The 26,430-nt window shown below is 44.5% G+C and overlaps 1 protein-coding gene across 3 annotated transcripts in view; it reads right to left on the bottom strand.

Annotated features, from left to right (window-relative positions):
• The window catches only part of hcn1 (hyperpolarization activated cyclic nucleotide-gated potassium channel 1), an 87,390-nt gene extending 61,999 nt beyond the window's left edge, over nucleotides 1–25,391 (bottom strand). For 2 of the 3 annotated variants that reach the window (XM_030435435.1, XM_030435436.1), the window contains exons 1-2: nucleotides 24,528–25,391; nucleotides 14,772–15,195 (exon numbers count right to left, since the gene is read on the bottom strand). In XM_030435435.1, coding sequence (XP_030291295.1) covers nucleotides 14,772–15,195; nucleotides 24,528–24,877 — 774 coding nt within the window. In that variant the 5' untranslated portion in view covers nucleotides 24,878–25,391. The remainder of the gene's footprint in view (nucleotides 1–14,771; nucleotides 15,196–24,527) is intronic. The other variant, XM_030435434.1, reaches the window with a different exon arrangement.
• Nucleotides 25,392–26,430: the final 1,039 nt, after the last annotated feature.

The raw sequence follows: 26,430 nt of genomic DNA, 5'->3' as shown, positions 1-26,430 counted from the left end.
CGTTCGGGAGGGGAAGCTGCGTTTTAAACACTACAGCAAGAGCCGGAATGATACTGGATTATTTATATAGCTATCCTGACATATCGGCCAATATTTTTGATTGTCTTTAACCTCGCATATTTTCTGCAGTGAACCCTCAAATGTGGTTATCGAAGCCGTTTCACAAAGATATGCGATGGAGGCAGGATAACTGACTCTGGGATTTCATAATTATAAATCACTCTGACAATCTTTTTCCTAATTATCTCCCTTTGCATATTGACGTTCAGCATAGCATACCAATTACGTGCACCGAGTATCAGAATACATGTAACAGCAATACATGACTTGACTGCCAAAAAAAACTGCATTCCTTTAGATACAGTTACTTATAATAGAAACATGCAGGTTTTACTGGACATTACGTTTTTGTTTGTTTTTTTGGATTTAAGCTTGGAACGTTTGAGTGCTGACGACGTCGCCAATTCAAACTGTGTGTTTCCTCTCACTCGAAAGCCCATTTGCTTATCTATGGCACTGAATCATCCTGTATTAGATAGAAAATAAGATACTTCCTGAGACGTGATCACACCGGGGAAAATCTCTACACAGCACCTCCAAACTACTCTTTTATTCATTTAACCAGCGTGTTGAAATAACGTATATTAGATGGGGATTAGTTGTTAGCTGTTGCGTACTTGTGATAACCTTGTATCTATACCGATGTGTGCAAAAGTATGTTCTTCGTTGGGGAGCCAGTCTCTGCTTCAATAAATCATGGGAATAAAGAGTAGCCGCGGGGCTGTAATCAGCGAGCTTAGTGCTTTATTTCCTCTCTAGTTTACACCGCGGGTCTGACAATTAACTCTGCACTCCAAACCATATGGTCAAGCAATTAACGCTCTCCGCCGCGGTTAACAAGACCAACTAGCGGCAGAAGGAGCACCGAGTGACTTGGCGAGGGGGTGAAATGGGTTAAATCTACAGGGGGATGAGGAGGAAAAACTCTTCTTTCTTCCAGGCTGTGGAGTCTGGGATTTTCCGGCCTGTGGGCCAAGAGCGAGCTTCCCCTTAGTGAGCGGAGCGAGAACACGATTCAAGGCACATTATGTTCATCGTCAGAGAGCCGTGTTTTAAAACAGAGAGGACAAGAACACAGACAGCATGAGAGGGAGGAAGCATTGTTGTCCTTCTTTTTTTTTTTTTTGTCTGCTAGACAAAATTGGACTGGAGGAGTCCATTAGGCTGTTTTGTGTGTGTGTGTGTGTGTGTGTGCGTGTGTGTGACTTTGCTCGCTTGTCTGTGTGTAGATGTTTTTGTGCATGACGGGAAAAAGAGAGAAATGGGTGGAGAGGGAGGGGGAAGAGCGATAATTCCACATTTTATACGCTTCAGTGTATTTAATGAAGTGTTTAACTGTGTCAGAAATGTTGATGTGTGTGTAAAAAGCACATTGTGTGAACCAAATAAAGGAGAAATCACGCATTCTTGTTCAGCGTATTTAACATGGTTGCTGAGTGCTGCTGTGACAGTGTGGGCGCCTCTAAAACAGGAAGAGCACCCCCCCCCCCCCCAAAACAACATGTCAAACGTGTGACAGGCAGATTGTCACACATAAGGACACGTGACGGAGCTCTTTAGGCCCCCAGCAGGCTGCATCTCCCTCACACAAGAAAACAAATGTCTGCTTCGCCTCCCCGGTCATCCTCTGCAGTCCCAAATACAGGGTGGGGTTTCCCATATTTGTTTATGCCACATGACTGACCGGCAAGCAAAAAAACCTATCGATGGCAGTCACCCATTCACGTAATATTCAAAGTGGTATGCAATCGATTTGGATGCTGTAAAAAAAAAAACAAAGGCCCGGAGGGCACGAGCTCTCCGTCAGAGTGAAACCCGAATACAAAGATGTGTAACACGGTGATTTGTAAGCTCTTTCCATAAAAAAAAAAGAAAGAAAGAAAGAAAAGAAATAGGGCTGCTGTTTTAAGACTTGCTCAACCAAATGGCATAAAACATGCACAAACATCACTACGGAGCCGGAGCGCTGATGAAAAATGCAATAGGGAAGAAGAGGGAACAGTGAATTCACTGTTCCGTAGCCAAGTGCTCGGCAGAGCTGGACAGAAAATTTGCTTCTGCTCACGCTTTAGCGACAAATGCAATGCGTCCAATTATGGATACCGGTCGGTAGGATCCGCACAGTACTAGTATTTACTGATAATAAATAAAGGTGTGGCCTACTTTTTTGTATTGTGGTCATTTTGTTTGAGATTTGTTACGTTTGTATAGCTGCGATTCAGAGTCCAAGATTCAGAAGCACCTTCATGTACACAAAAGAGAAAAAGAACGGCACCTTTCATTTATTATGCCTTTTTAATAATTGAAAGTCAGCTGACTAAGCAGTCAACCCACATTCTGGCTGGACTGAGTTCACAAGATGCTGTTTAATGGTAGAAAATGTCCGTCAGGCTCAGAAAAGAACATCTAGGTATCACATTTAATTTGCATCTCAACTTTTGACCACACTTGGGTTGGGTTTTTTGATTAGTAACTTCCTGTTTTATTTTGTAGATTACATCCTTGTGTCTCTCGTTGTGACCTTCCACTTCCTGTCTTTGTCTTTTTCCCATGATTTTTTTCTATGCGCTACATTCATTTGTTGATGAGCCCTTGTGTTTTTATTTTAAGTTGTCTGTTCATCCTGCTTTACCTGCCTCCCTCGTGTCTTCCTGGTTTCTACCTTGTTTAGTTTTGCTCTTTGCTTTTTGCTCCCAGCCCTTTTGTCGCCTGTCGTAGTTATTTGGAATTCAGCTTTAGTTCATCAAAGCTCGTTATTCGTTACATCGTCCTTCCTGCCTCCCTGTCTGCATTTGGGTCCCGACTATTCTGCGAACCTTAACAACATGTCAGCAATCTCATTAAATTCTCTCCCCTCGACCTAAAAGACATTACCATGTTACATCAGCTTGGTCTTGTCCTCACTTAGAAAAGGCTTATTCGTTATTGCTCCCAGACGATAAAAGGATCTGTCTTCAGCTAGTGCAGAATGCTGCAGCTCATTTTAACCCAGTCCAAGACCAATCTTAAACCTAATATCACCCAAATTCTTGCCACCGTCCTTTGGCTGCCAGTTCAATTTGATTTTAATTTTTACATCTTTTGATGACTTTTAAGACCCACATGGTCTGGCTTCCAGTTATATTTCAGAGCTATACAAATTACAATAATCCCTATCTGTTGCTGCGCCCAGACAAAGCCTCCGCTCCATCAGAAGCTCAGATCAGAGCTAAATGGAGGATGTATGTGGGACTGATATGACAGATGTCTCCCACGTAACTGTATCATAATGCACACCAGAAACTGCCCATTTTAAAACCACCACTGCGCAATGTGCAGGTTTATCCCACCTGCATCATTTGCCCATTCTCTCCATTGGTGGAGAAATCCCACTCACACCTGCACATTAATGCTGCTTTAATGCATATGCATCACACAAGCTGCGCCTCAGATCGCTGCCTCCGTTCAGTAAATGACACGACCGTCTCCAGGCGCAGAGAAGATGTCCCTCAGTGTCCTCAACGTACCTTCAGGTGAAACCAGACCTTTGTTTGCTTTGCAACGTCCAGCATCTCGGCTTCTTGTTGTGGGGATATTGATGATGAACAACCGGCTGTGCAGCAGCAGATACAGAATCTGGGCCAAACAACACCTGCTCCAAAAGATGAAATATGTCCCCGGTTGTACAACTTTTCCCAGCAGCCCTTATCTACAGAGCTGTCGTAAATCTCCAACAGCAGCGTGTTGTTGCCGTTCGAGGAATGGTAAAGGGTAAGTTCACCCGAAAATGAAAGTTCAGGTGAAGTTTTGTAGTCCACAAAACATTTCTGGAGCTTTACAGCAAAACAGCATTGCCTCCTAAACAACTGAAATTTTCAAGAATATTGCTCCAATCAGCTTGTCAGGCATAATACAAGTCTGCAGAAGCCCTGAGACCCTGAAATAATTTGAAAAGACATTATTTACACCCATGACTCGAGGACACACACTTCAGACAGGGTGCAACGCTGACACTTTTAGCTCAGCAGCCACAGTGAAGATTTCGGCTTTGAAAAGGGCGTCAATGACGTCTTTTCAAATCAATTTGTGATCTCGGGGCTCTTGGAGACTTGGAGGCTGGATGGATTATTCTCTTTTTCAGATGTGTTTTTGTGTTTGACGCAAGTCCCCATCTACTTCTGTTGCCTCGGAGAATGTTGCCCAACACCGTTCTGCAGAAATGCAACTTCACCTGACTTTCCCTTCACATGAGCGTGACTAGATAACGACTGCAATTTCATTTTTGGGTGAACTTCTCCTTTAAGTCACACGACAAAGATTCTCTGATTAATCTATGTCCTATTGGTTTATAAAGCCCTAAATGGTTTCGGGCCAAAATACATTTCTGATCTGCTGCCGCGTTATGAACCATCCAGACCTCTGAGATTGTCAGTTACTGGTCTGCTTTCAGTCCCCAGAGTCAGAAGTAAACATGGAGAAGCAGCTTTCAGGTACTATGCGCCACATATTTGGAACAAACTCCCTGAAAACTGCAGGTCTGCTCCAACACTCACCTCTTTTAAATCAAGACTTAAAACATTTCTTTTTGCCACTGCTTTTAACTGAAGCAATTCAAGTCTTTGAACTGCATTATGACTCTGACTCTACAGTCTTGTTTCTTTTAAAGCTTCTCTATTTTTAGCCTATTTGTTTTGATGTTTGTTTCTTAATGTTTTTACTGGTCTTAAAATGCTATTTTTATTTTTTATTTTTTAATGCAATTTTTAATGTCTTTTAAATGAAATTTTTATGTCTTTTAATGTAATTTGTGTGTGCCTGTAAAGCACTTTGAGTTGCCTTTTGTCTGAATTGTGCTATACAAATAAACTTGCCTTGCCTTGCCTAAAAAGTTACTGATCAGTTTTGACTTGATGTCTTCCAACACCCTCCCTGGATCATCGGCAGCTGTCATTGCCGCTGTGAACCCAGTCATGGCCTCGGCAGATTGTGAAAAACACAGCTTTTTTTTTTTTTTTTTTTTTTTAGGCACAAGAACGATTAGTTGTGCTCCCGAGCTTCCATATGCCACCTCGAGGCTACGGGGTATAGAAATATCCTGCTTCACACACACACACACAACACACACACACACACACATAGACATGACACATTCCCACGACAATCCTCAGCCTCGCACATCACATCACATCACATCAGATCACGTCACGTAACGGGGAACAGTTGCATACAGTCATCGGCCGACGGCTCCGCTCCAGCACGGCTCTCTCACAGGCGAGAGTCCTGCAGCCGGTCACATCGCCTCCCCTCACTACTGAAAATCTGTCCCGCAACCAAATGCCATTTGAGAGAAGACGGTAATGAGGCCAGGATCCTTTTAATTATCCTCCCATAAATGTCATTTGCTGGCCTCCGTGATGAATGCATTGTCTGCTTTTCTTCACAGATTCATCCTGGTTTGTTTTTTTCCGGCCGCTGCGACGTAGGTGCAGCTTTTAAACCGGCCGAGCAGGACGCCTGCAGGGCAATGCGAACGGCGAACCCTCCGCCCCTTACTTCATTTACAAGCTGTGATTACAGGGAGTAACGGAGTCGACGCAATAGAAAATCAATCAGATGAGCATAGTGGAGGAATCACTGCCGCTGCCGATTCAAAGATTAAATGTAACACACACGGCCGTCCTCCCTTTGCTTCTCCTCTTCCTCTGTTTCCATCCGTCTCTCCGTCTCTCTCTTTCAACCTTGCACATGATTCAGCACTTCATGATTCAGCACACCTTCTGTGTACGTGTGTGTGTGTGTGTGTGTGTGTGTGTGTGTGTGTGTGTGTGTGTGTGTGTGTGTCATGCACCTGTGTCCCTCCATGGGACTAGGGCGGAGGCCTCAAGGCACTTCTCAGAGACAGGTGAATCAAGTCCAAAGGACTCTATAAAGCAAAGCTGACTAATCTCCTTTGACACGACACTATCTGTTGCTGAGGTGGCAAATTAGAAGTCCTTTATTCACTTTACCCTGCCGGCACCTTCCCTCAGCTCATTATGTTGATCAGTGGGAAGGTTTTATATTAGTATTCCACAGATAATTAATCATGTACGATAGATAATCAGGTAATGCCAAACATGTCCTGCTGTCTGGTGGGGATTTTGTTTTCTCGTGTATCTTAAAAAGTGTTAATGTTTGAGGTTCTGATTGACTGTCTTCAGCCTCTGCTCTCATCACCGGGGAAGGTAATATATTCACTTGCCTGAAATAATTATTTAATCAACAGACAATCAGTGACAAACGATAGACAATCAAGTAATTATTCATGCAAAAGTGCCCAATATATGCTGTTCTCAGTGAGGATTTGTCTTATATCAGAGCACAGTGTTCATCTTTGAGTTTTGGACTGCTGGTTGGAGAAAAAAAAACATCTTAGAGACATCACATCAGGGTTTTGGGAGTTGTGGAATTGTTGTTTGTGATATAAATCATATGCACACAGGAAATAACTGTTATTTTCAGCCACATTTTCAACCTCTCCTCTCGTAATATCTTCAACTAGTGCTAAACTATAAGTTAATCAACAGAAAATTAGCAAAAAACAATCGATAATCAGGCATTATTCAAGCATAAAGGCCACATAAATACTGTTTTCAGAGAGGATTTGCTGTTAATCTTTGATTTTTAGACAATTGGTTGGACAAAAAAAGCAACTTGAACCATCACCTTGGACTCTGGGAAACTGGAATTGGTGTTTGTCAAAGAAATGATACCGAAACAGGAAATTTCAGCCTTATTATCAACCTCTCCTGTCTGTAAACCTCACTTCAGATCCCTGTTTTCTTTACATGGATGCATCTATTTTCGTAAGTGCGCAGTACATTATAAGAAAAGGTGTGTGCATCAGAAAGAATCATAAAGAAAAGCTATTTTTATATCCATGTATATGAAGAAAAACACCCTTTGAAGCTCCCTCCTGGCTTTAATTTATCCAAAAAAAAAAAGACTTTAGACTGTTTTGCACCGTAGGTCTGCTGCCTGTCACACAATAGCGTTGGTTATTTCAGCGGGGACCAAATTTAGCTGGCGTAATGTAGTTACAGTCTCCTCCGCTGCTCCCGCACAGTGAACTAGATACTCAGGTCAGTCGGCTCACATTTTCCGCCCCCTTTCAGATCAATTTACCGGCCGAGCTGCGATCCAGCCGCGCACCTCTGCTCGGGACCAGGTCTCCCTGCCGACGCTATAATTAAGCAGATCGCTTGCATCATGCTCTGCTGACGGCTTTAGCAGATTCTACCTATCTCTTGCGGCTTAAGGGATCATCAGCAGGGGGGTTTTCTTTTCCAGGCGACTGCTGCGAGAGGTGAGTTAATACGGCGGACGAAAAGATAAAGGCAACGCTTCGGCCTTCACTCCCAAGTTAAAGGGAACGAGCTGAGACTTCTGTGTGCACACAAACAGATTTCTTCTTTCAAACTGTGAGCAGAAAATATGTATTTGTGAACTATTCTATCTGCCAAGGTGATCAATCCAACTGACAGGTTGCTGCATATCAAGACGCTGATTGAAGAGAGTGAGTATCGCCTCGGGCTGGTCACAATTTGCAGTCGGGAACCAGGATATGCTAGTATTTTGACAGATATGACAAGTGCGATATGAGTCCTGATTTAGTGGGAATGGTCTCTCCCTCTTTTGTTTTTGTTGGCTTTATTGGATTGTACAGCCGGGGAGTGACACAGGATGAGAGAAAGGTGACGTCCAACAAAGGGTCGAAGGTCGGATTCAGATTCCGGGCTGCGGCGGTGAGGACACAGCCTCTGTACGATCGACCGACTCAGCCATGTGGTGACCTGAAAATGCTCATTTTTGTCTCCTAAATGTGTCTCTCTTAAAGTCCCGATGATGCGACATTTATCGAGGTCTCTACCGAACACGCTCTCTTAAATCTGGAGAAGAAGATTTTACAGGACAGGGCATCTCTGCAGCACCACAGTGTTTCACTATAAACCAGTTTGTCACACATTTCAGCTTTGAGTAAAAAAAAAAAAAAAGTTACAGCGTCCTGCAATTTTGGATAACACACTCGGGCACATTGCAATTTTTTTTTTGCAGTCCGACAAACAACACAATGCCTGATGCACATTCAGAAGGCATGCCGGCTGCAGGACATGCTGCATGTGAATTAAACGTACACTGCGCTACCACAGGGCGTCTCTGATGTCAGCGTGGAACAATCTGAGCTCGAGGAAGTGACTCAGCCTGTCACATTGATGTTCACAGAAACAGGTTGTGCCTTTGCGTGACAGCTCCACGATTCGGATTCTGACAAAAGCGGAGCTGCACGCCGACAGCTGCTAACTGCCTCACACACAAACACACACACACACACACACACACTTGAACCATTTTTTTGGGAAGAAGAACAAAAAAGTTCAAAATCACGTGGGAGCGATGGTAAAACGGATCCGTGTCGCTGAGTCAGGGAAAGGACCCTGCCCACATCAGGAACGTAAAGTATAGTGTGCGTCTGAGGAAAGACACCTCAGGGCGTATTTATGCAAAAAAAATAAAAAGAAAAAAACCTCAACAGTGGCGATGACACGCCGACATGAGACGGTGACACAGTTTCATCGTCGGGGGCACATCCACAGAAGCATGACTAGAAACCGCAGTGAACACGGTGGATCACTCGGTATGAACACGCCGTATGTTTTATCAGCGCAGTGATCTCACTTTCAGCCCTGAGAATAAGAACACATTCTGAGATGTAAAGCAGCTCCAGTAAGAAGCACTGCAGGTGAAACTGGTAACAGTATCCCGTCCTGCTACTGTAGTTTATGTACGCTGACAGTAGAGGGGATGGGTATCATTGTGTAACTCACCATGTGTGACAACGTGTTACCACCGTATCAAAATACAGTCGACTCTGCAACACGACCAGGCGACGTGTACTCTGATACACTGAGATATACGTTAACTAAAGAAGGGGAGACGAACCTACGTCGGAGAGAAAATGTGTCAATATGCTTCAACCGTAGACCTGTATTGGCGGCGACGGTCGAGTCTGCAGACGGTGCCTCTTTAACACGCGTGGACGCACACAAATCGTTCACATTGAATGTGTAAAAACAAAAAAAAAAAAGGGCCACAGCTGCCCGAAGCAGAACAGTCTGACAGGTAAATGTCAAAATCTCCCTCAGTACCAGTTTATGAATAAAAATAGATCACCATATTTCAGCTGTTTCCCCCAAAAGACAAGTTGGTATTATATATTATTATGACATCTTCACGCTATTTTTTCTTTTTATATATATATTTGTATTGATCTTGATTCATTTAATTGTCTATTACTCCTCCAAGTTGTCATTGTATCTGCCTCGTCTGGTTGTGTAGTTTGCTACATTAGCTTGTAAGATGTCACACCAATGGATTCACTTATATGTTCGAGAACCAACAATTAAGTTCCAACAGATGTCTTATATTAAACTTTGTGATTCTGACTCATTCGGATCGATGTTTGCCGGTTAAATATAAAACTCTAAACATTCAAATTTAATTGGAGTGCACAGCCCATGTGTTGCACGTTACACAAACCACTGAACAGTCACAGAATTGGTGGCAGAGGTTTGGATTTCTCGTGCGTACAGGTTTAATTATGATTCCTAATTCTCTATAATGATTCATTTACCTTTCACTTCTACATCATAAGCATTAGATCATAAAATAGTGACATTAATCGCAGTGAAACCTAAAGATAGAAAACAAATATGCATGGTTAACTGATTTGCCCCGGACACACAGATTCCGCCCGGGGCTCCAGAAAGGGTACAGCCACCCCTGGGGGCTGGTACGCTGCCACAAGCCCAACCTGAGCCCTTATGCTGGAGCTGGGATCTGGCAGGAGGCCTGGTGGCTGTGATGAGCCAGATGTGGCACTGGGAGCTTTGGGGATTCTCTATAGCAGTTTAAAAATGCTATCCCCTTAGACTGCTTTTGCATTTTTCATTAAACACAATGAAAAAAAAAAAAAAAAAAATCAACAGCGGCTGGTGGGGGTATCTCAATCTGCTCCTGGTGACACGGATCGCCAAGATCTCTCCAACGTTAGCGCGCATCCAAAGGCAGCGGCAGAAGTTGGAGGGAAAAAAAAAGTGTCTGTGGTGAGCGTAAGGTCATCGGGATAATTAGCTCTGTATCTGAGAGGACATGAAATAATAAGGAACAAAACATAATGCAAAGGAAGCAGGGCTGGAAATGAGTCGGAGCAGGGGGCAAATGTGCCCTTGAAAGATCTAAAAAATCCTGTGAAATTAAAGATGAAAGGGCATAAAATGCCCCCGATAACTGTTCTCATTATTTCATTGAATTATTAAATACTGAGTCATTAAATTTGATTCCCCTGATGGCCACTATAGGTGAGAGTTAGGAACCTATGACCAGGGGATTTGTTTCAGTGCTCGCTGAGTGGGAAACACTGAGCCAGATTCAAGGTTTTATGCTACATACTGTCTGTACCCACAGGGAAACTTGAACTTTTGTCGGGGAATAGGCCACATTATCAGAGATTATTGCTATTTCTTTCATACTTTTTCATTTTTCTGATCTGCTGTTGTGTATTGTTTTCTGCAGCCACCATGGCGTTGTGTCCAAGTGGGCGTGTTTCAGAGGAGGCGTGGTTTGCGGCCGCTTTACTTCCTCGTCGGCTAAGAAACAGCCGTGGTTGGGACGTGGTTTGATTGGTTGGTTTGGTACAGCTTGGCCCTTTTCGGAAAAGAGGCCAGTGATAGCGGCGAGGATCAAAACAGCAAATGTGCAGCTGTGAAAACCAAAAAAAGAAGCTGAAAGGTGCTAAAATGCACAGCAGAGCTAAAGATAAATCTCTGTGGGGTTCACTACAAGTAACGCATTTTAATTGCAGTTTGAAAGAAAACACTGATTCTCACAAACACTCTACTGTAACAGAAATGCTTTTGATAGTAGTTCAGTGAGAATCTGTTCTGAAAATGACCAAAATGCTTAAGATCATCTCACGGCGGCACATGTTGAGAGAACACTCGAGTGTTTACATGAAAACAAGGAAACGAGGAAAAAACGTGTTTGTTACTTCCAGTTGTGTGAACAGTTGCATTTCGGTCGGCGCCTGTTCAAATTGTGATTTCATTTGATTTGCCGCTCTGCGTGACCTTCACGCCATACACTGCAATTTTCCCTGAGCGCTCCGCATTGCTATAATTATGTGTAAGCAAACAAATGAATGAATGACTGAACAAGCACACAGAGAGAACCGGATACGGACAGAAGTGGCACCGCGTAAGAGCCCCGGAAAAACCAGGAATCACAAGTTCCATCTCGCTGAGGATGTGTACTTCATTAAATATATATATTCTTTTTTGCTGTAATTATTTTTCCTCCCTAATTGGCACAGCCAGATGGAGTCACATCCACCACTCCTCTCTAATGAGTGACAATCAAGTGAGTTGCTTAAATATAAGATGAAACAGTTCCTATGTGGGCACTGAAACTGCAATATCCAGCGACCTCTCACCAGCGAGAGGTTTCTGTTTTGGCACATTAGCTGCAACACTAACCGCTGCAAACTGTAGCTGCTGTTAGCTAGTTAGCACAATTAGCCGTGCAGTTAGTGGTCTAGACTGCAGGTTTGGAGCAGCTTTGGATCGTTAGCCTGCCAACTCCAGTAGATATATCCAGACACAATACATCAACGTCAAAAATGTTATTCCTTCACAGTCTGTCGATAATTTTCGTTCATTTTCTAAAATCATTCGCAGACTATTTTGATAATCAATTAATGGTTTTGGTCATTTTGCTAAGCAGAGATGTTTTGGTTCCAGCTTCTATACTGCTTCAATTTGCTGCTTTTCTTTGTCGTGTATGATAGTAAATGATGAGTCTTTGGGTTTTGGGCTGTTGGTCGGACAAAAGAAGCAAACTGAAGATGTTGTTTTGAGCTCTCAGACATTGTGACGAGCATTTTTCAAAATGTTTTGACAATTCGTAGACTAGACGTTGTCGTGGAGCAGATTGATCAAAAACAAAATAATCGTTATTTGCAGCCCCGTGTGGCACGAGCACCTTTAAAGGTCCGGTTTGTAAGACAGTTGATTGTTGAGTTTCATTCCCAACTCATCAAATACTGACGCTTTGGATCAGCAGGTCAGACTGGATATCAAGCCAAAGAATTGGGACATGAAATAAAAGCTACTCATCCCAGCTGTGTCATGTATATATCCACTATCTGTCGTGCTAAGCAGGTAGAAAAACGAAGCCTGCAGGAGCCTCCAGATGCAGCTTCCGACCTTTGACGGGCGCAGAGATTAAGATCTATGAAAAACACAGAGGAATAGCTCCATTCGAGAGTGTTTTGGCGAGACAGCAAATCTGACTTAGCCCAGTTCTGAGTGTCCAGCCTGCGCTGATGAAATAACGGCCCTCTTTTTGCCTTCGCAGATGGAGAGAAGAGATGGTGACAAAGTGTAGAGGGGGGCCGGGAGCACACGACAGATGAACGAGTGACGGACACGCAAGGCTGCAAGATGATTTATTGTCAAAACCCACTGTCTGCATAACTAACTGAGCCCATCCCGGAGCCGATGTAACGACGGTTCGCTGCTCGACACTCATTATGATGGCAGGAGACCGCGTTTGTCCCTCCATTAAAGCGCTAATCCTGCGTCCTACACCTAACATGTTACGACAGCTTGGAATTATTCCACCGAGTGGCTTTTTCTCTCCTCGCACGTCTCCCGTGGATGTGTCTGATTCGCCGTCGTCCTATTATTCCGTGTGTCTTTTTTAACGGCAGTCAATTCCTTTACTGTAATTTTTTAAGCGCGCCGAGGTTAAACACAACAGCGTTTTTTTTAGGGGGAGACGGCGAGCGAGCGAGGGTGACATGCCGTGAGAGAGAGGAGCATGCGAGGGGAGGGAAACAGGCAAGAGTTTGATAAGCAGAAACCCGAGTGGAGACAAAGAGGAACGACTGAGCATGAGAGAGAGAGAGAGAGAGACTCAGGGCCGTTGTATCCGAGTGCTATGACACATCCCTGCATACATACTGCCTGCCTCCCTGCATGCACACTGCAGATTTTCATTAACCTTGCGGCGCCGTGTTTTCTAACCTGGCCCGTACCGTCCCCATCCTCCCACTGCGTGCAGGCCCCTGCAAACTAACCAGCGGTATCTCACACAGCGCTGCCCCTTTCTCAAACGCATAATCAACTTCCCACACAGTGTGCACGCCGAGATAACAGCGCCAGGCGACTGCGATCCATATGGCGCCCGCTCTTCAGAATATGGTGCGTGACGTAATGGCGCGCGTGTCCGACAGTGAAGTCCACATTTAGGAAATGCTTTTGCTGAGGCGTGATTAATGCTTTTGTTTTCCAAATGCCACATTTGTGCGGCGGGGCTAAGAGAACGCAGCTTTAAAAACACACACTGACAGAAAAAAAGTATAAGCTGCCATAAACACTATAAAAGTCTGCTGCCTCATTGCTACTTGAGCACAAAGATGATCTTTTCCCCGCTCCGTAAATGTTCACTGATCCGTGGCGTGCCTTGGAATTGGATACGCTGAACGATTTTGCCGTCTACACTTATATTCTGGGGTGGATGTTCACGACTATAGCTAGTTACGTTTAGCTTATATTTACAGGTCGATGATATTTGCTTTGCCAGTTATACAGTCAATTATCTATTTCGCGCTTCCCCTGTTGCTGATATCTCGCTGAACCATACAGTAAACAAAGATTGGGAGCATCGTGTTGAGGCCTGACAGCAGCACAATTTGCTTCAACCGGCGTAACAAACAGCCCGGATAACAGCAGCGATGACAACAGCAGGGAAATCAGACAATAAGAGGGGGCGGACAGGGAGCTGCAGGGCAAGGGCGTCCGGGACGAGGAGGTGTTACGGTCAACCATTTACATTTTTATTTATTTTTTTTATATCTGGGCTGCATTTCAAATCAAACGTGACCTCAGTGCTTTGGACACGATGGCTAAAAATGCAACACGGCGCCTTGCTGGAGTCACGATACAGAGAGAAGCAATCTTTCCATCAGGCAGTGCGTAAATGAAATCGTTGCCGGGGAGAAGGAGAAAGACTACGGCTTCGGTTAAACAGTCTGAGTCAGGGAGTGCACGGACTCGGTGCAAGGTAATAATGTATCACTCTCGGTTACGTCCGCTGGGGTTTAACCTTGTGGATGTTCACACAAAATCCACCAGAGGAATCGAGAACAACCACAGCAACAGAACATTAAGAGAGCAGTTCATTTAGCCTGGAATATATATCACCCCAGTGGAATACACTTGATAATATACTTGATTACTTCACATTATGCCTTTAATCTGAATAAATCCACTTTATGGTTAGAACTGAAGCGTTTTGTCTGAAAAAGAAATGGAGGCAATTGCTTTTAATTCCTGATTTTGAATTCATTTCACCCATCAATGAGCTGAGACTGACACGGCCACTTGTTATCCAAAGATAAGCCCTCCGTCCAGTGGTGATTGACAGCCCCTATTAGCCGTACACGTGCACAATTACATCTGTGCGTTAACCTTTCAAGGTTGTTGCCGTGCAGCCGGGGAGGAAAACCACCCAGCCGGAGAGCCACCGTGAAGCACAAACAACCATAAATCCCTGCATTACTCCGCATTATTGCCCTGCTCTCTGCCTTCATATCAACGCCAGGAGCTCGCACACAGACACACACGTATACGCACCTCCTCCCACTGATGTATGTATCTGATGAGTCGGGACAGTCTCAACAGACGCAGAAGACTGAGGATCTTGGTGAAGCGGACGATTCGCAGGGCGCGGGCTGTTTTATATACCTCCGAGTCAAAGCCTTTCTCCACTATTAAAAAGATATAATCCACTGGAATGGAGGAGAGGAAGTCCACAACGAACCAGCTCTTCAGGTAATTCATCTTGATGACCTTGGGGTCGAGGATGATCTCGGAGCTCTCCTCGTTGACGATGCCCGTCCTGAAGTTCATGACCAGGTCCACCAGGAAGATGGTGTCCGAGGCCACGTTGAAGACCAGCCAGGTGGTGGTAGTCTGCTCTGAGAAGAAGGTTATTCCCACAGGAATGATGATTAGATTCCCCATCATCATGATGAGCATTATCAAGTCCCAGTAGAACCTGCAGGGTGACACACATGAATCAGTAATGCAAGGGAGGAAACATGTCGTAGGAGGTGATCACAGATTCACACACGTGGCTGTCACAGTGTGTTTACATTTCCTAAGAATTGGAACGCACTTCCAGGACGTTGCCTGGCAGCACACAGCTTTCATGAACATCCATCATTAAGCCTGTAGGACTAAAAGTGACGCGAGAAAGCATTAAAGTGAGCGAAAGTAAGGAGTCAGAGGATCATCAGAGTCAGTGTGGTTCATCCTGGGGGGAGTATGAATGTCTGAACCAAGATTTTGAGTCAGTCCATTGAGACATTTCACTCACAACTACAAACTTAAATGAAATGTAAAGGGAAAGATTCAGGGGGTCACAACTGACAGCAAGATTCATCCTCTGGGGACCATGAATGACTATGCAACACAAATCTATCAAATAACTGCTCAGATGTTTTAGTCCGGAGCTACAGTCATGCAGCTAACACGGCTAATCAACAATATCATGTTTGTCATTAAGCCTGTTCTGACTCCCAGTGCTTGCAGTGCAGCAGACCTGGTCACCACTCTGGCGTCACTTCCTTTAGCTCCCCTCTGATGCAGAAGTATAAAGAGCAAAAAGGTGTCATGGTTGGGATGGTTAGCTGAGTCATACAAAGGAGTTTTTACCTGGAGACCCGTGTTTAAGTCAAGATACTAACAGACAACACCCATCCCAGCCACGGTCTGTTCACAGTGCTGCCGTCTGGCAAAAGATGCAGAAGTATCTGCTGCCGTATTACCAGACTACGGAGCGGATTCACTCCCAAATCGACCTCGAACTTTGCAAGATTTCCTTGTTGTTTTTGTTTCATACGTAAGTTGTCAAGATTTTTTTCTAAACCACACCAGGTAGTTTTGGTGCCTAAACCCGACCAAACCATTTCAGAACGTTAGTAACGGTCCAAAAGTCATAACATGTAAATGTGTTGCATATGTATTATGGCTAACTTTGACCACTGAACCATTCACATCCAAAATGCGTGCTAGACGTGCAGGTAGCATCAAAGTTTGAAGCTTATTGTCACTGACCAAGCTGCCATATCTGACGAGCTGACAGCAACAAAGGAGGTTGTTCTTTTTTGTTGTTATTTTCATCAGACTTATTTCCCGCTGGGGACGTTTCTACTACCAGCCAGGGCTGACCCAGATACCTGAAAGCTTCTTCTGTTGCGATGGTAATCATCGTCAAATCGGTATTCAAATGTCTTCCCAGAGCAACGTCTGATTGGTTAAGAGTCGAAAGTAATAGCCTATCAGAACTAAAACTACCATGCCGAAGGGATTGGAGCAGCTGGAAGGCAGCAGATACTGTCAAGGTTTCGATAAACATCACATTATTATGGTCTGTTTTTTTCGGTTACACCACTGAAAATGCCCGAAGTCGGGGCCTACAGGATTTCAGTCGGTTGAGGAGAAAGCAACGGCTTTTTAGTCGGTCGCTCTTCCCAATTGTTGCACACACAGCATGCGCATCTTTGTCGTCCATGTTTTCACTGCTACTCTGCATTGGGATTTAGGTAGTTAATGCTTCCTTCACTGCAATTACCACTAAAATGGTTCAACTGCAAGCTGACATGAGAGAGAGAGGGAGAAACTCATTTGGATGCAAGTCAGGGCAGAAAAAGTTAACTATGATTCAAGGGCATCACGAAATGTGCTGCTAGCGCTTGCTGGATGTATTCAGGGCCCTGTTAGAATGAGACCCCTCTCATCCATCCTGCCTGTGTTAATGTCCCTGCCCTCTGTCTCGTGATGAACAGAGCCAGGAGTGATTCATCAGCACCCTGCTCTTTTCACCGAGCGTCCTGGGCCTCGATAAAGGCCGAGCAACCATGAATGAAAATAGATGCTTTCAGGAATCCTATCTCTGCGGCTAAAAACTCTCCACTGACGCCATCCCCGCTGCCTGACTGACTGCCTGCCTCTGCTCTGCGTTGTTGCCCGCCCATTGCTGTCGTTGAAGATGGAAATGGACTGGCTGGCTGGCTGGTTGGCTGGCTGGCTTGCCGGCTGTCTGTCTCGCTGGCAGACTGGCCAGCCGGTAATGGATCTGTGTGAATGAATTAAGATGGGGCCTTGGCTTTATAAATATCCACAGATCATGTGTCCGATAATTGTCTTCACTTCAACTAAACAGCGGTCATCTAGGTGGTTCATTATACCCTGCCACGGGTATTTTTTACACCAGTGGGCTTTGAACTGGAGCCTGAAGAGTGGACTCTTCACGTGGGGAGCTCTGACTTTACACCAGAGCACACAATATGTTTGTGCAAAAACTACAAACAACAGGTTTGATTGTGAAAACGCACACTATCGTCAGCCATTATCATAATGTGCATACCGTATGTGTATGTGTGTACGTGTCACGAGATATTCCTCTTGTGGTTTGTGTTTAAATGTATTTAAAAGAAGCTACAGTGAAGATTCATCTTTTTAAATGCTTCACATCAAGATACACTGAAAAGGATAATTCGTATCTGAGGGGACAAAGGTAAGGGAACCATGATTATGATGATATTCCTTAGCTCTTTTTAATTTGTAGAAAATATGTAATTACTTTATATAGCTTCATTAGTCAGGGGTGTAAAAAGAGAGACACATTAGCAGAAAGAAGATAGAAAAGACCTCAAAAAGTCAAAGTGCATGAAAGGAAATTATGGAAAAAGTAATACTGCAATGCAGCATTGCAAACAATATTCAATTGATTTCAAGCCAGACCAGAAAGCTGAGAGAGAAAAACAAAATTCAAGAATGAGTGTAAAAGAAAAACATCCTTTTCCCACTCAGAAACTCATTATCGCTATCTGTTAAGTTGCTGAGTTTCAAGTCACAGAAAGGTTGGACGTTCTCCACACATATTAACATAATCATAAGCCCACAGAGTGCCCACATGTTTCGATTTCTCTCTTGACTCGGGTAGGTGGTATTTATACTGTGCACGACCTCAAAGACACCCACTCGTCTAATGAATAAAACATTGTTTCACTTCTAGAATTAAAGATTATAAAACCACAAAACACTGAAAAGACGTTGTTTACGAGGCTGAATCCCAGAAAAACAAGGAGCATTTCAGATGAAGTGACATCGCTCATATTAAGGCAGTCGCCCCCTTTTATTTTTTCTTTTAAAGAGCCAGCCCACAAAGTGTGCCATTGCAGCCATCCCCAACAACCGCACCCATCTCTCGCTGCACCACCGTGTTACGCTCTTGCTTCGATGCTCCCACTCTGAGAATGCACCCGGCCCCAGTTAAACCAGTAGCTGAGAGCAGTGCAATCAGCCGTAACCACAGCAATGCTTTTAGTCACCAGACTGGAAAGGAGAAACAGAAAGCTGCCCTAGAACACCCCCCCCCCCCCCCCCCACAAAAAAAAAAAAAAAAAAACAGAAAAACCCCACGAAGCACCGATGATCAATGATTCAGCTCAAAGATCAGAGAACCATCTCCTGCCCGGGCAGACGAATCGTTATCGAAGCGATCCCGCTCCAAATCAAGCCGGCTCATTTCATCTTGTAGGTTTTTCCTCCCTACAACAAGTGCTCCATCATAATCAATGCCAGACCTCTCCTGCCAAGCAACAGAGGGAACCCCGCACAATCTTACTCAGCACAGCCCCCGATCCAATCTGCAGTGTAACGAGTACACTGTGCGAGAGGTCACATACTGTACCGATGCATACGGTGAGGGAAATACGGAGTGCAGATCACACAGAGGGAGGAAACATCGCTCTCTGTAGGCCTGTCTCTCAGGAGTACTCCATCCATAAAGGGGGAAGTCCAGTATTTTTAAGACTGGGTCCTATATTGACACATTTTGGTGAGTAAATGATTCACAGAAACTAAATGTTGTGGAATTGGACCAGTGGATCACTTCAGCTTGCGGCGGCAATGTGGCTGCGATGGTTGCAACATAATCCTTTGGGGCAACTATGACCATTGACTCTACGTCCAATAAAATGCTGAGATTGTTATTCTAAGTGTCTGACAAGATTATGTAAACAATTTCATTCTAAATAATAAGATCCTTTACGTAGCCAGAACCACACGTCCTGCTCAAGCAGACGTTCTGCTCTGAAATCTGAAACATAAACACGGTCTCGATGAGGCAACAGCTGTAATCGTTCGCTTTTCTCGAGATTTCACGGCAAGACTTCTCCTTCAGGGACACTTTCTGGTGTTTCTGGTTACAAAATAGATCTTATTACTTAATATAAAAGATCTATCTCCTTAGGGATCATTTCCGTAATGTTGTCGGACACATTGGATCAACAATTTCAGCCTGTCAGTGGCAGAAATAAACACTTTCAGCGGACGTAACTCTGACAGTCGGAGTTGCCCCAAAGGATTTCATGGCAGTCGTGGATGCCAACTGAGGCGATCAACTGGACCGATTCTGAAACTTGTGGCGAGTAGAAAGTATGAAGGCCCACGTTTAAAGAATACTGCAACATTGTCTCCTTACATAGCAGTAGTTCTAGTGAAGCGGCATAATTAAATTTGGCCTTTGAAACATCCAAATCCTCAAACTGAGGAATAAAAACATGTCATTTTCAGTGACCCTGAGAGGCTGCCAGGAAAGAAATTGCCCCTTATTTCCTGCACAGTACGTCCTAGGTAGCACGTTTAAATGGCGAGAATAATTATAGCAGGCAAAAAAAGACCAGCAGCGTGGCGTTTTAACTACGATCATACGTGTCACCCGTCCGCCTTGACCAAACAGATGCCCTCTCTTTAACAGACTCTGAAAAGAAAACCTCACTGAGAGTCTTTCAGACCACGACAAAGGCCGCTCCTTAGCCTGACCAGAGAGGTGTATGAGGCCGTGCATGAGGCCTCTCTAAAAATCCATGAATAATGAATATTACTAACCTGCCATTAATCTTTAAGCAGCCACTGTGTACAAAGAATATGTCGGATATTGAGTTTCAAACACTCCCACAAAAGCGATATAAAGCCCTGCGTGAATGGTGGTGTCATTCATGGGCTGTACTTACGTAAGACTCTTCATTAAAAGCCCATAGAGTTTTTTGTTTTGTTTTTGTTTTGTGGATTCTGCCACAGCGTACAAAGGAGTAACGGGATGGTAAATGTTTAATATTAACATAATGATATGACGATGAAAGGTTGCTCTTGTAAAAAACTAATAACCCAAATAATTGTGTTGTGAAGCCCAACGCAGAGAACGAGATGAACTCCTGAGCTGCAGTAGCAAAGTGCACCCCTCGCACCCCACCATCATTTGTGCACCGGCACGGCAGGTAGCAGTAGCACCATAACCTCGCAGCACTGTGCCGCTCTCAAAGCCAGGAGGCAGTCTCACTGACATACAGGGGGTTGTGTCTTTAACGTGGCTGGAGGACGAAGACTTCCCATGAAAAAACAGCCCTTTGTGAAATGTCACAATGAAAAGGAACCTTAAGGGGGCCGGAGCCGGTGAAACGTTTTCTCACACAACCAAAAAATAGGAAAAAAAACAATCTCCTTCAGCGGAGACGACTCGGACCTCCCACCCCCCCAGAGAAGAAGTACAATGGGAACGCCCCTCGAAGCCTGAGTGTAAACTCGACTCGACGATGGAGCAGTTACCTGACGTCACCCAGCGATGGGCTCGCCCGTGGGGAGGAGGCGCGATGTTTTTGTAGACGACAGTGTTTCTATTATTAAGATATTTTAGTATAAAAGTCACATAAAATAAAATGCATAATGTCGTTTTTTCCTCTGCTATTTTTGCTGGGGGTTCACTCATGTGTACACTTGCCAAAGAGGCATCATTTTGTGACCGTCAGACAAGTTTGTTGTCTGAAATCCTGACCTCTGACTCTGACTGGAACACAGCAAAAATCACAAAATCCCCACTGACGGCCCGGTCCGCCTCTTATTCTACGTATTTAGATGCACATACGCTTCAAGACATACATATTACATGAGCACTAAAGTGAAAAGCGTAGTAGGTCTGGATAATATGGACCAAATACATGATTTATATCCAGGCGATATGGCGATACACAATATCTTGGGTATTTTCTGATACAAAGTGAACTAAATGCTCAGTTTTAAGTCAAAGCCGAAACAGACTGCGACCAGAACAAAATGCAAGGGCAGGATTAACTTTCCCGTTTGAAAGCACCAGCTGTGCAATATACCATAATTCAAAATGAAATAGTGTACATTAAATGAGAACAGGCCCGCAGTCTCTCTGAGGCTGCTGCTGCTGCTTCACTTGTTTCTTAACAACACAGAGACTGTGCGAGAGGAGGGATGCAAACACGGGCACAGCTTTGCGGAAGACACGTTATGTCTTTAAACGCAACATCACTCTGTGCTGACAGAAACAGTACTGTCTCGTCCCGTATCTCCTTTAGAATAAATACATCAACATGCTGTAAAGAGTCGACAAACGAAAGGCAGCTCTTTTATTTTGACTTATTCATCACGTACACCTACAACTACTGCCAGTTTTCTCTTCAGACAACTAATTAATTGCTGAATTAATAATTCATAACTGTTAAAAAAAAAAAAAAAAAAGGAAAGGTATGCATATCAGGGGATTGTTCCGGCCCTGCCCTCTGGCCATTTTGTAGAGGGGTTGGTGGGGGGGGCGTCAATCTTCTTACATAATTGTTTTCAGATTGTTAAGCTCGTTGACTGTTGTGCGGGGCCTCTAATCTTTCACCCACCATCATCGTACATCTGTGTGTGCATATGGGCATGTCCCCGTGTCTTTGCATGGGTGAGTGGAGGAAATCCTACTTATGTGGAAGCATGTAACGTATGATTGGAGTATGTGGACTAAAGGCATCTATTGTATTCTTTTAGTGTATTACTGTCATATTGTCATTATTATTATTACTATTCCTATGATCTATTTATGTATTTTTCATTTGTCCGTATGCTTGTTATTCCCTTATTCAATGCAATTGCTGCTGGTTTGAACTTGTTATCACTGCACGTTTTAACCTCTTATTGTGGATTTTAACCTGTTATTGTTGTTGCTTTTTAACCTCTTATTGTTGCACGTTTTAACCTCCTGTTATGGCTTTTAACCTGTTATTGTTGGTTTTAACCTGTTATTGTTGTTAGTTTAAACCTGTTATTGTTGCACCTTTTAACCTCTTAATGTTGCACATCTTAACCTCTTGTTATGGCTTTTAACCTGTTATTGTTGTTGGTTTTAACCTGTTACTGTCGTTGGTTTTAACCTGTTATTGTTGTTGGTTTTAACCTGTAATTGTTGTTGGTTTTAACCTGTTATTGTTGTTGGTTTTAACCTGTTATTGTTGCACTTTTTAACCTCTTGATGCTGCACATCTTAACCTCTTGTTATGGCTTTTAACCTGTTATTGTTGTTGGTTTTAACCTGTTACTGTTGTTGGTTTTAACCTGTTATTGTTGTTGGTTTTAACCTGTTATTGTTGTTGGTTTTAACCTGTCATTGTTGCATTTTTTAACCTCTTAATGTTGCACATCTTAACTTTTTATTATGGCTTTTAACCTGTTATTGTTGTTGGTTTTAACCTCTTTTTGTGGCACATTTTAACCTCTTATTCAGCCTTTGTTGAGCCATTTGGGCTGCATCTCTGTATGAAGGGTGCTATATAGATAAAGTTATCATCATTATTATTGTTGTTGTTGTTGTTCTTTTAGAAGAAGTGCATCTAAGAGCTCTCGTGATGTATTTGTATCGAAATGCTGAAGCATAAATAAAAGCGTATGAATTAAATATGCAGTCTAACAGGCCGGCTGAGGTAACTCAAAGTGCAGCGGTTCCTCAGCAGACTCTGAATCAGCAGCAGCAGAGAGTTAGGGAGGGCACAGTGCTGCAGACTCAGGCCTGATCTGACTTCAGGACCATGGACAGCTCCAACGTGCCCTGGCACGTTCACACGAAGCTTCAGTGGAAAAAGAAAAAAACGACGGGCATGATTGTCACCGTCAAGCTGTGCCAGGGGACACCGGGGCCAGATGAGATGCTTAATTGGTGATGTGGTGAACTGTAAACATGCAGCTTGTGGGGGGGAGAGACCAGCAGCCCGGGCTCTCTCTCTCTCTCTCTCTCTCTCTCTCTCTCTCTCTCTCTCTCTCTCTCTCCCTCTCTCTCTCTCCCTCCCTCTCTCTCTACCTGCTCTCATTTGTTTACCATGCATGAGCGCAATGTGCTGGAAACAAACGAGAAGCTGTTTGTCTGCGGCTGCACTGCCCGTCCTGTCATGGAGCGGGGTTTATTTATTTATTTTTTTAATGGGACAATGCAATGCACGTGTCCAGGTGAGAGGAGAGGACACGGAATAATAATGGGGGAAAAAAAGAGAAAGGGAAGGGGGGATCACGTCACATGAAGTGAAGGAAGCGTGGCGAGGACGCTCCTGCAGCTCCTCTCCTCACACGAAACACATTCCATCACATTTTCCAGCCCATCACTCATCCTCCAACCACCGCTGACAGACAGAAAAAACAAAACGTGCAACATATACAACATCTGACTCACTCGCAGCACTGAATACCCCCCCCTGTCACTCTCTCTCTCTCTAACCGGCTCCCCATGCGTGATTTTTATCGCATCATCTGCGTTTTTTGGGGGGCTTTTTCGCACACAGGCCCCTCCATTTACACCGCCCGCCTACAGTGAAATGTTTACAACCGTGATGGTGCAGTGGCACTGTCACGTTGTGTGTGTGTGTGTATGTGTGTGTGTGTCCAGGTACTGTCGCCAGTATGTCGCAATGAGGAGGGGGAGCCGACTAACAAACCAGAAGAGGAGAAGAAAAAAAAGGTGCGCGTACGTGTGTGTGTGTGTGTGTGTGTGTTAGCGTGTGTGTGTGTGTGTGTTTCAAATCATGACATTCAGCAGCCTCTTTCCAAGGACGTTTCACTGATACACCTTTGGAGCCTTTAACGCGCCCTCCTCCCCTCCACCCCCCACACCCCTTCTCTTCTACCTCTCTCTCTCTCTCTCTCTCTCTCTCTCTCTCTCTCTGTCTATTATGATAAAGGAAAAAAAATGCCGCAATGAAACAGTGGCCCGGGCTCGCTGTGTGACAGGAGCCGGCAGACACACACACAAACACACACACACAGAGAAGCCTGATTGCCTTAAAAACACAGAGAGGAAGATTAGTGCTCTGCGTGTGCCGATGACAGCGCGTTATGCGTGAAGAGTGTATGGCTTTGTGTGTGTGTTTGTGTGTGTGCAGACCTCCTCAGGGTGGCGGGGAGGGGTGGGTTGAAAAGAAAAAGGGAAAGAGGGAGGTAGAGGAAAGGGTGAGCAGGTGTCTTTTTTTTCTCTCTTTCCAAGCGCCTTACCTAAAATCGCTATATGGATGAATGATCCAGTATCCGGCCGTTTGCACCCTCTCCTGCTCTTTCTCCACGGCTTTCTGACTGCCGAACATACGCAAGGAGAACTTATTGACTCCGGGCTGCATCATGGCCCCAAATTGCCTCTGCATGAAGCCGTGTTGCCTGGCCGCCGCCTCCAGATCGTCGAACCCGACCATGGCCTCTTCCCGCTCCCCCTTGAAGCCCACGGAGTTGCCGTGCTCCTTCTGGCTCCCCGTGTTATTTTTCTGTATCGAGTCTTGCCTCTGAAAAACATTATTCCCATCCGCCTTCTCCTCCTTGCTGCTGGAGAACGAATTCGACTTGTCTTCCATGGTGTTCCGAGTTTTCCCGTCTTTTTTTTTTTTTTTTTTTTTTTTTTTTAGGTGTGTGTGTGTCTGTGGTGTGTGTGCGTATGTGTGTGTGTGTGTGTGTGGGTCTTTTGCGGCAAATAAAAAAAGCGTTCCGTCTCCGGCTCGGGAGGGCTGCTGCGCGCTGAACTCGACAGGACCCGCCGTGAGCTCTCTCCTCTCTCTCGCTCTCTCTCCTCTCCTCTCGCGCGCGCTCTCTCTCTCTCCTCCTCCTCCTCCTCCTCCTTGTGTGTGTGTGAGTGTGTGTGTGTTTTATGTCCTTCAAAAAACTGCGCGAGCTCCTCTGCCTTCCAGTGCGAGTGCTGCAAACTGAGACAGAGCGCCCGAGAGCCCGGTGGATCAGGTTTCTTGGGTTACCGCCATCTACCGACTGCCCCGGCTTTCTGCCGTCCAAAGCCTCGTCTCACTTCGCACGGCACTGCGGTTTAACTGGCACATGCCCCTGCACCTTATTTACATAATGTGGCTCATGATAGTTCTCTCTCTCTCTCTCCCCCCCCCCCCCCCCCCCCCCCCCCATCCTCATCCTCATCCTCATCCTCTTCATCCTCATCCTCCGTCACACCCCCCTCCTCCTCCTCCTCCTCTGTCATCACTTCCACACATGCCGGCGTCAGAGGCGCGCAGAAGAGGATATATGAAGTTAATGGAACAGATCAATTCATGCAGCATGTGTGTGCTTCCTGGCGGTGAGGCTCGCTCTCCTACTGAGGAGCGATAATAGAGGAACAACACGGTGAAAAACAGATTGCAACGTCGGTGTGATCGTGGTTTTCAGCCACTGGTCGCACGAGCAACCAAAAAAAGCAAAAAAAAAAAAAAAAAAAAGCTGAACATCTTGTGGAAATCACACCTTTTTTTTTCTTTTTTTTTTCTCCCCAAGGTGTCGCAGACAGGATCCAACATTTAAAGAGTGTGAGTCTATAGCTGCAGGCTGCAGGAGGCGAACTGTTCCTGCAGAGCAAGCTTGAGCTCTGGGCTTCAGTATGCACCGCAGGTACATCACAAATTAAAAAAAAAAAAAAATCATCTGCATGGCGCATTTCTAAAAAGCCAGAGTTAATCAGGCAGCCCGACGTCTGCAGAATGCGTTATGACATTTTAATTTAGGGATGACAAACTGCTCCTCTAATCTACCAACTTTGTTAAATCAACATATTAGCTTTTCTCCCTGCTCCGCTTGGCCGGATATTGTAATTGAATTATAGGATTCATCGTTATGATAAAAACAGCCACCTGTAGACACCAGCCCGTATGAAGGAAGATAATAAAAGATCCTTAAAATAAGGATAAAAGTAAAATAACACTATAGAGATCGATTCAAAATGATACTTAAAGGGGAACTCTGTAATTTTGGAGAATAAATTCAAACTGAGAATTTTAATATTTATAATATTAAGGAGGCAATAATACAAACTCTGAAATATGTTTTTTTTTTGTTTCCCTAACTGAATAAACAAAATGTTGTCAGAGGTTTGAAGCTAGAAAGGTGGCAGGGTCCGCCACACATAAACAAA

This window comes from Sparus aurata, chromosome 12 (genome assembly GCF_900880675.1).
Source record: "Sparus aurata chromosome 12, fSpaAur1.1, whole genome shotgun sequence".
NCBI lineage: Eukaryota > Metazoa > Chordata > Actinopteri > Spariformes > Sparidae > Sparus > Sparus aurata.
This window is presented reverse-complemented; position numbering and strand designations above follow the sequence as displayed.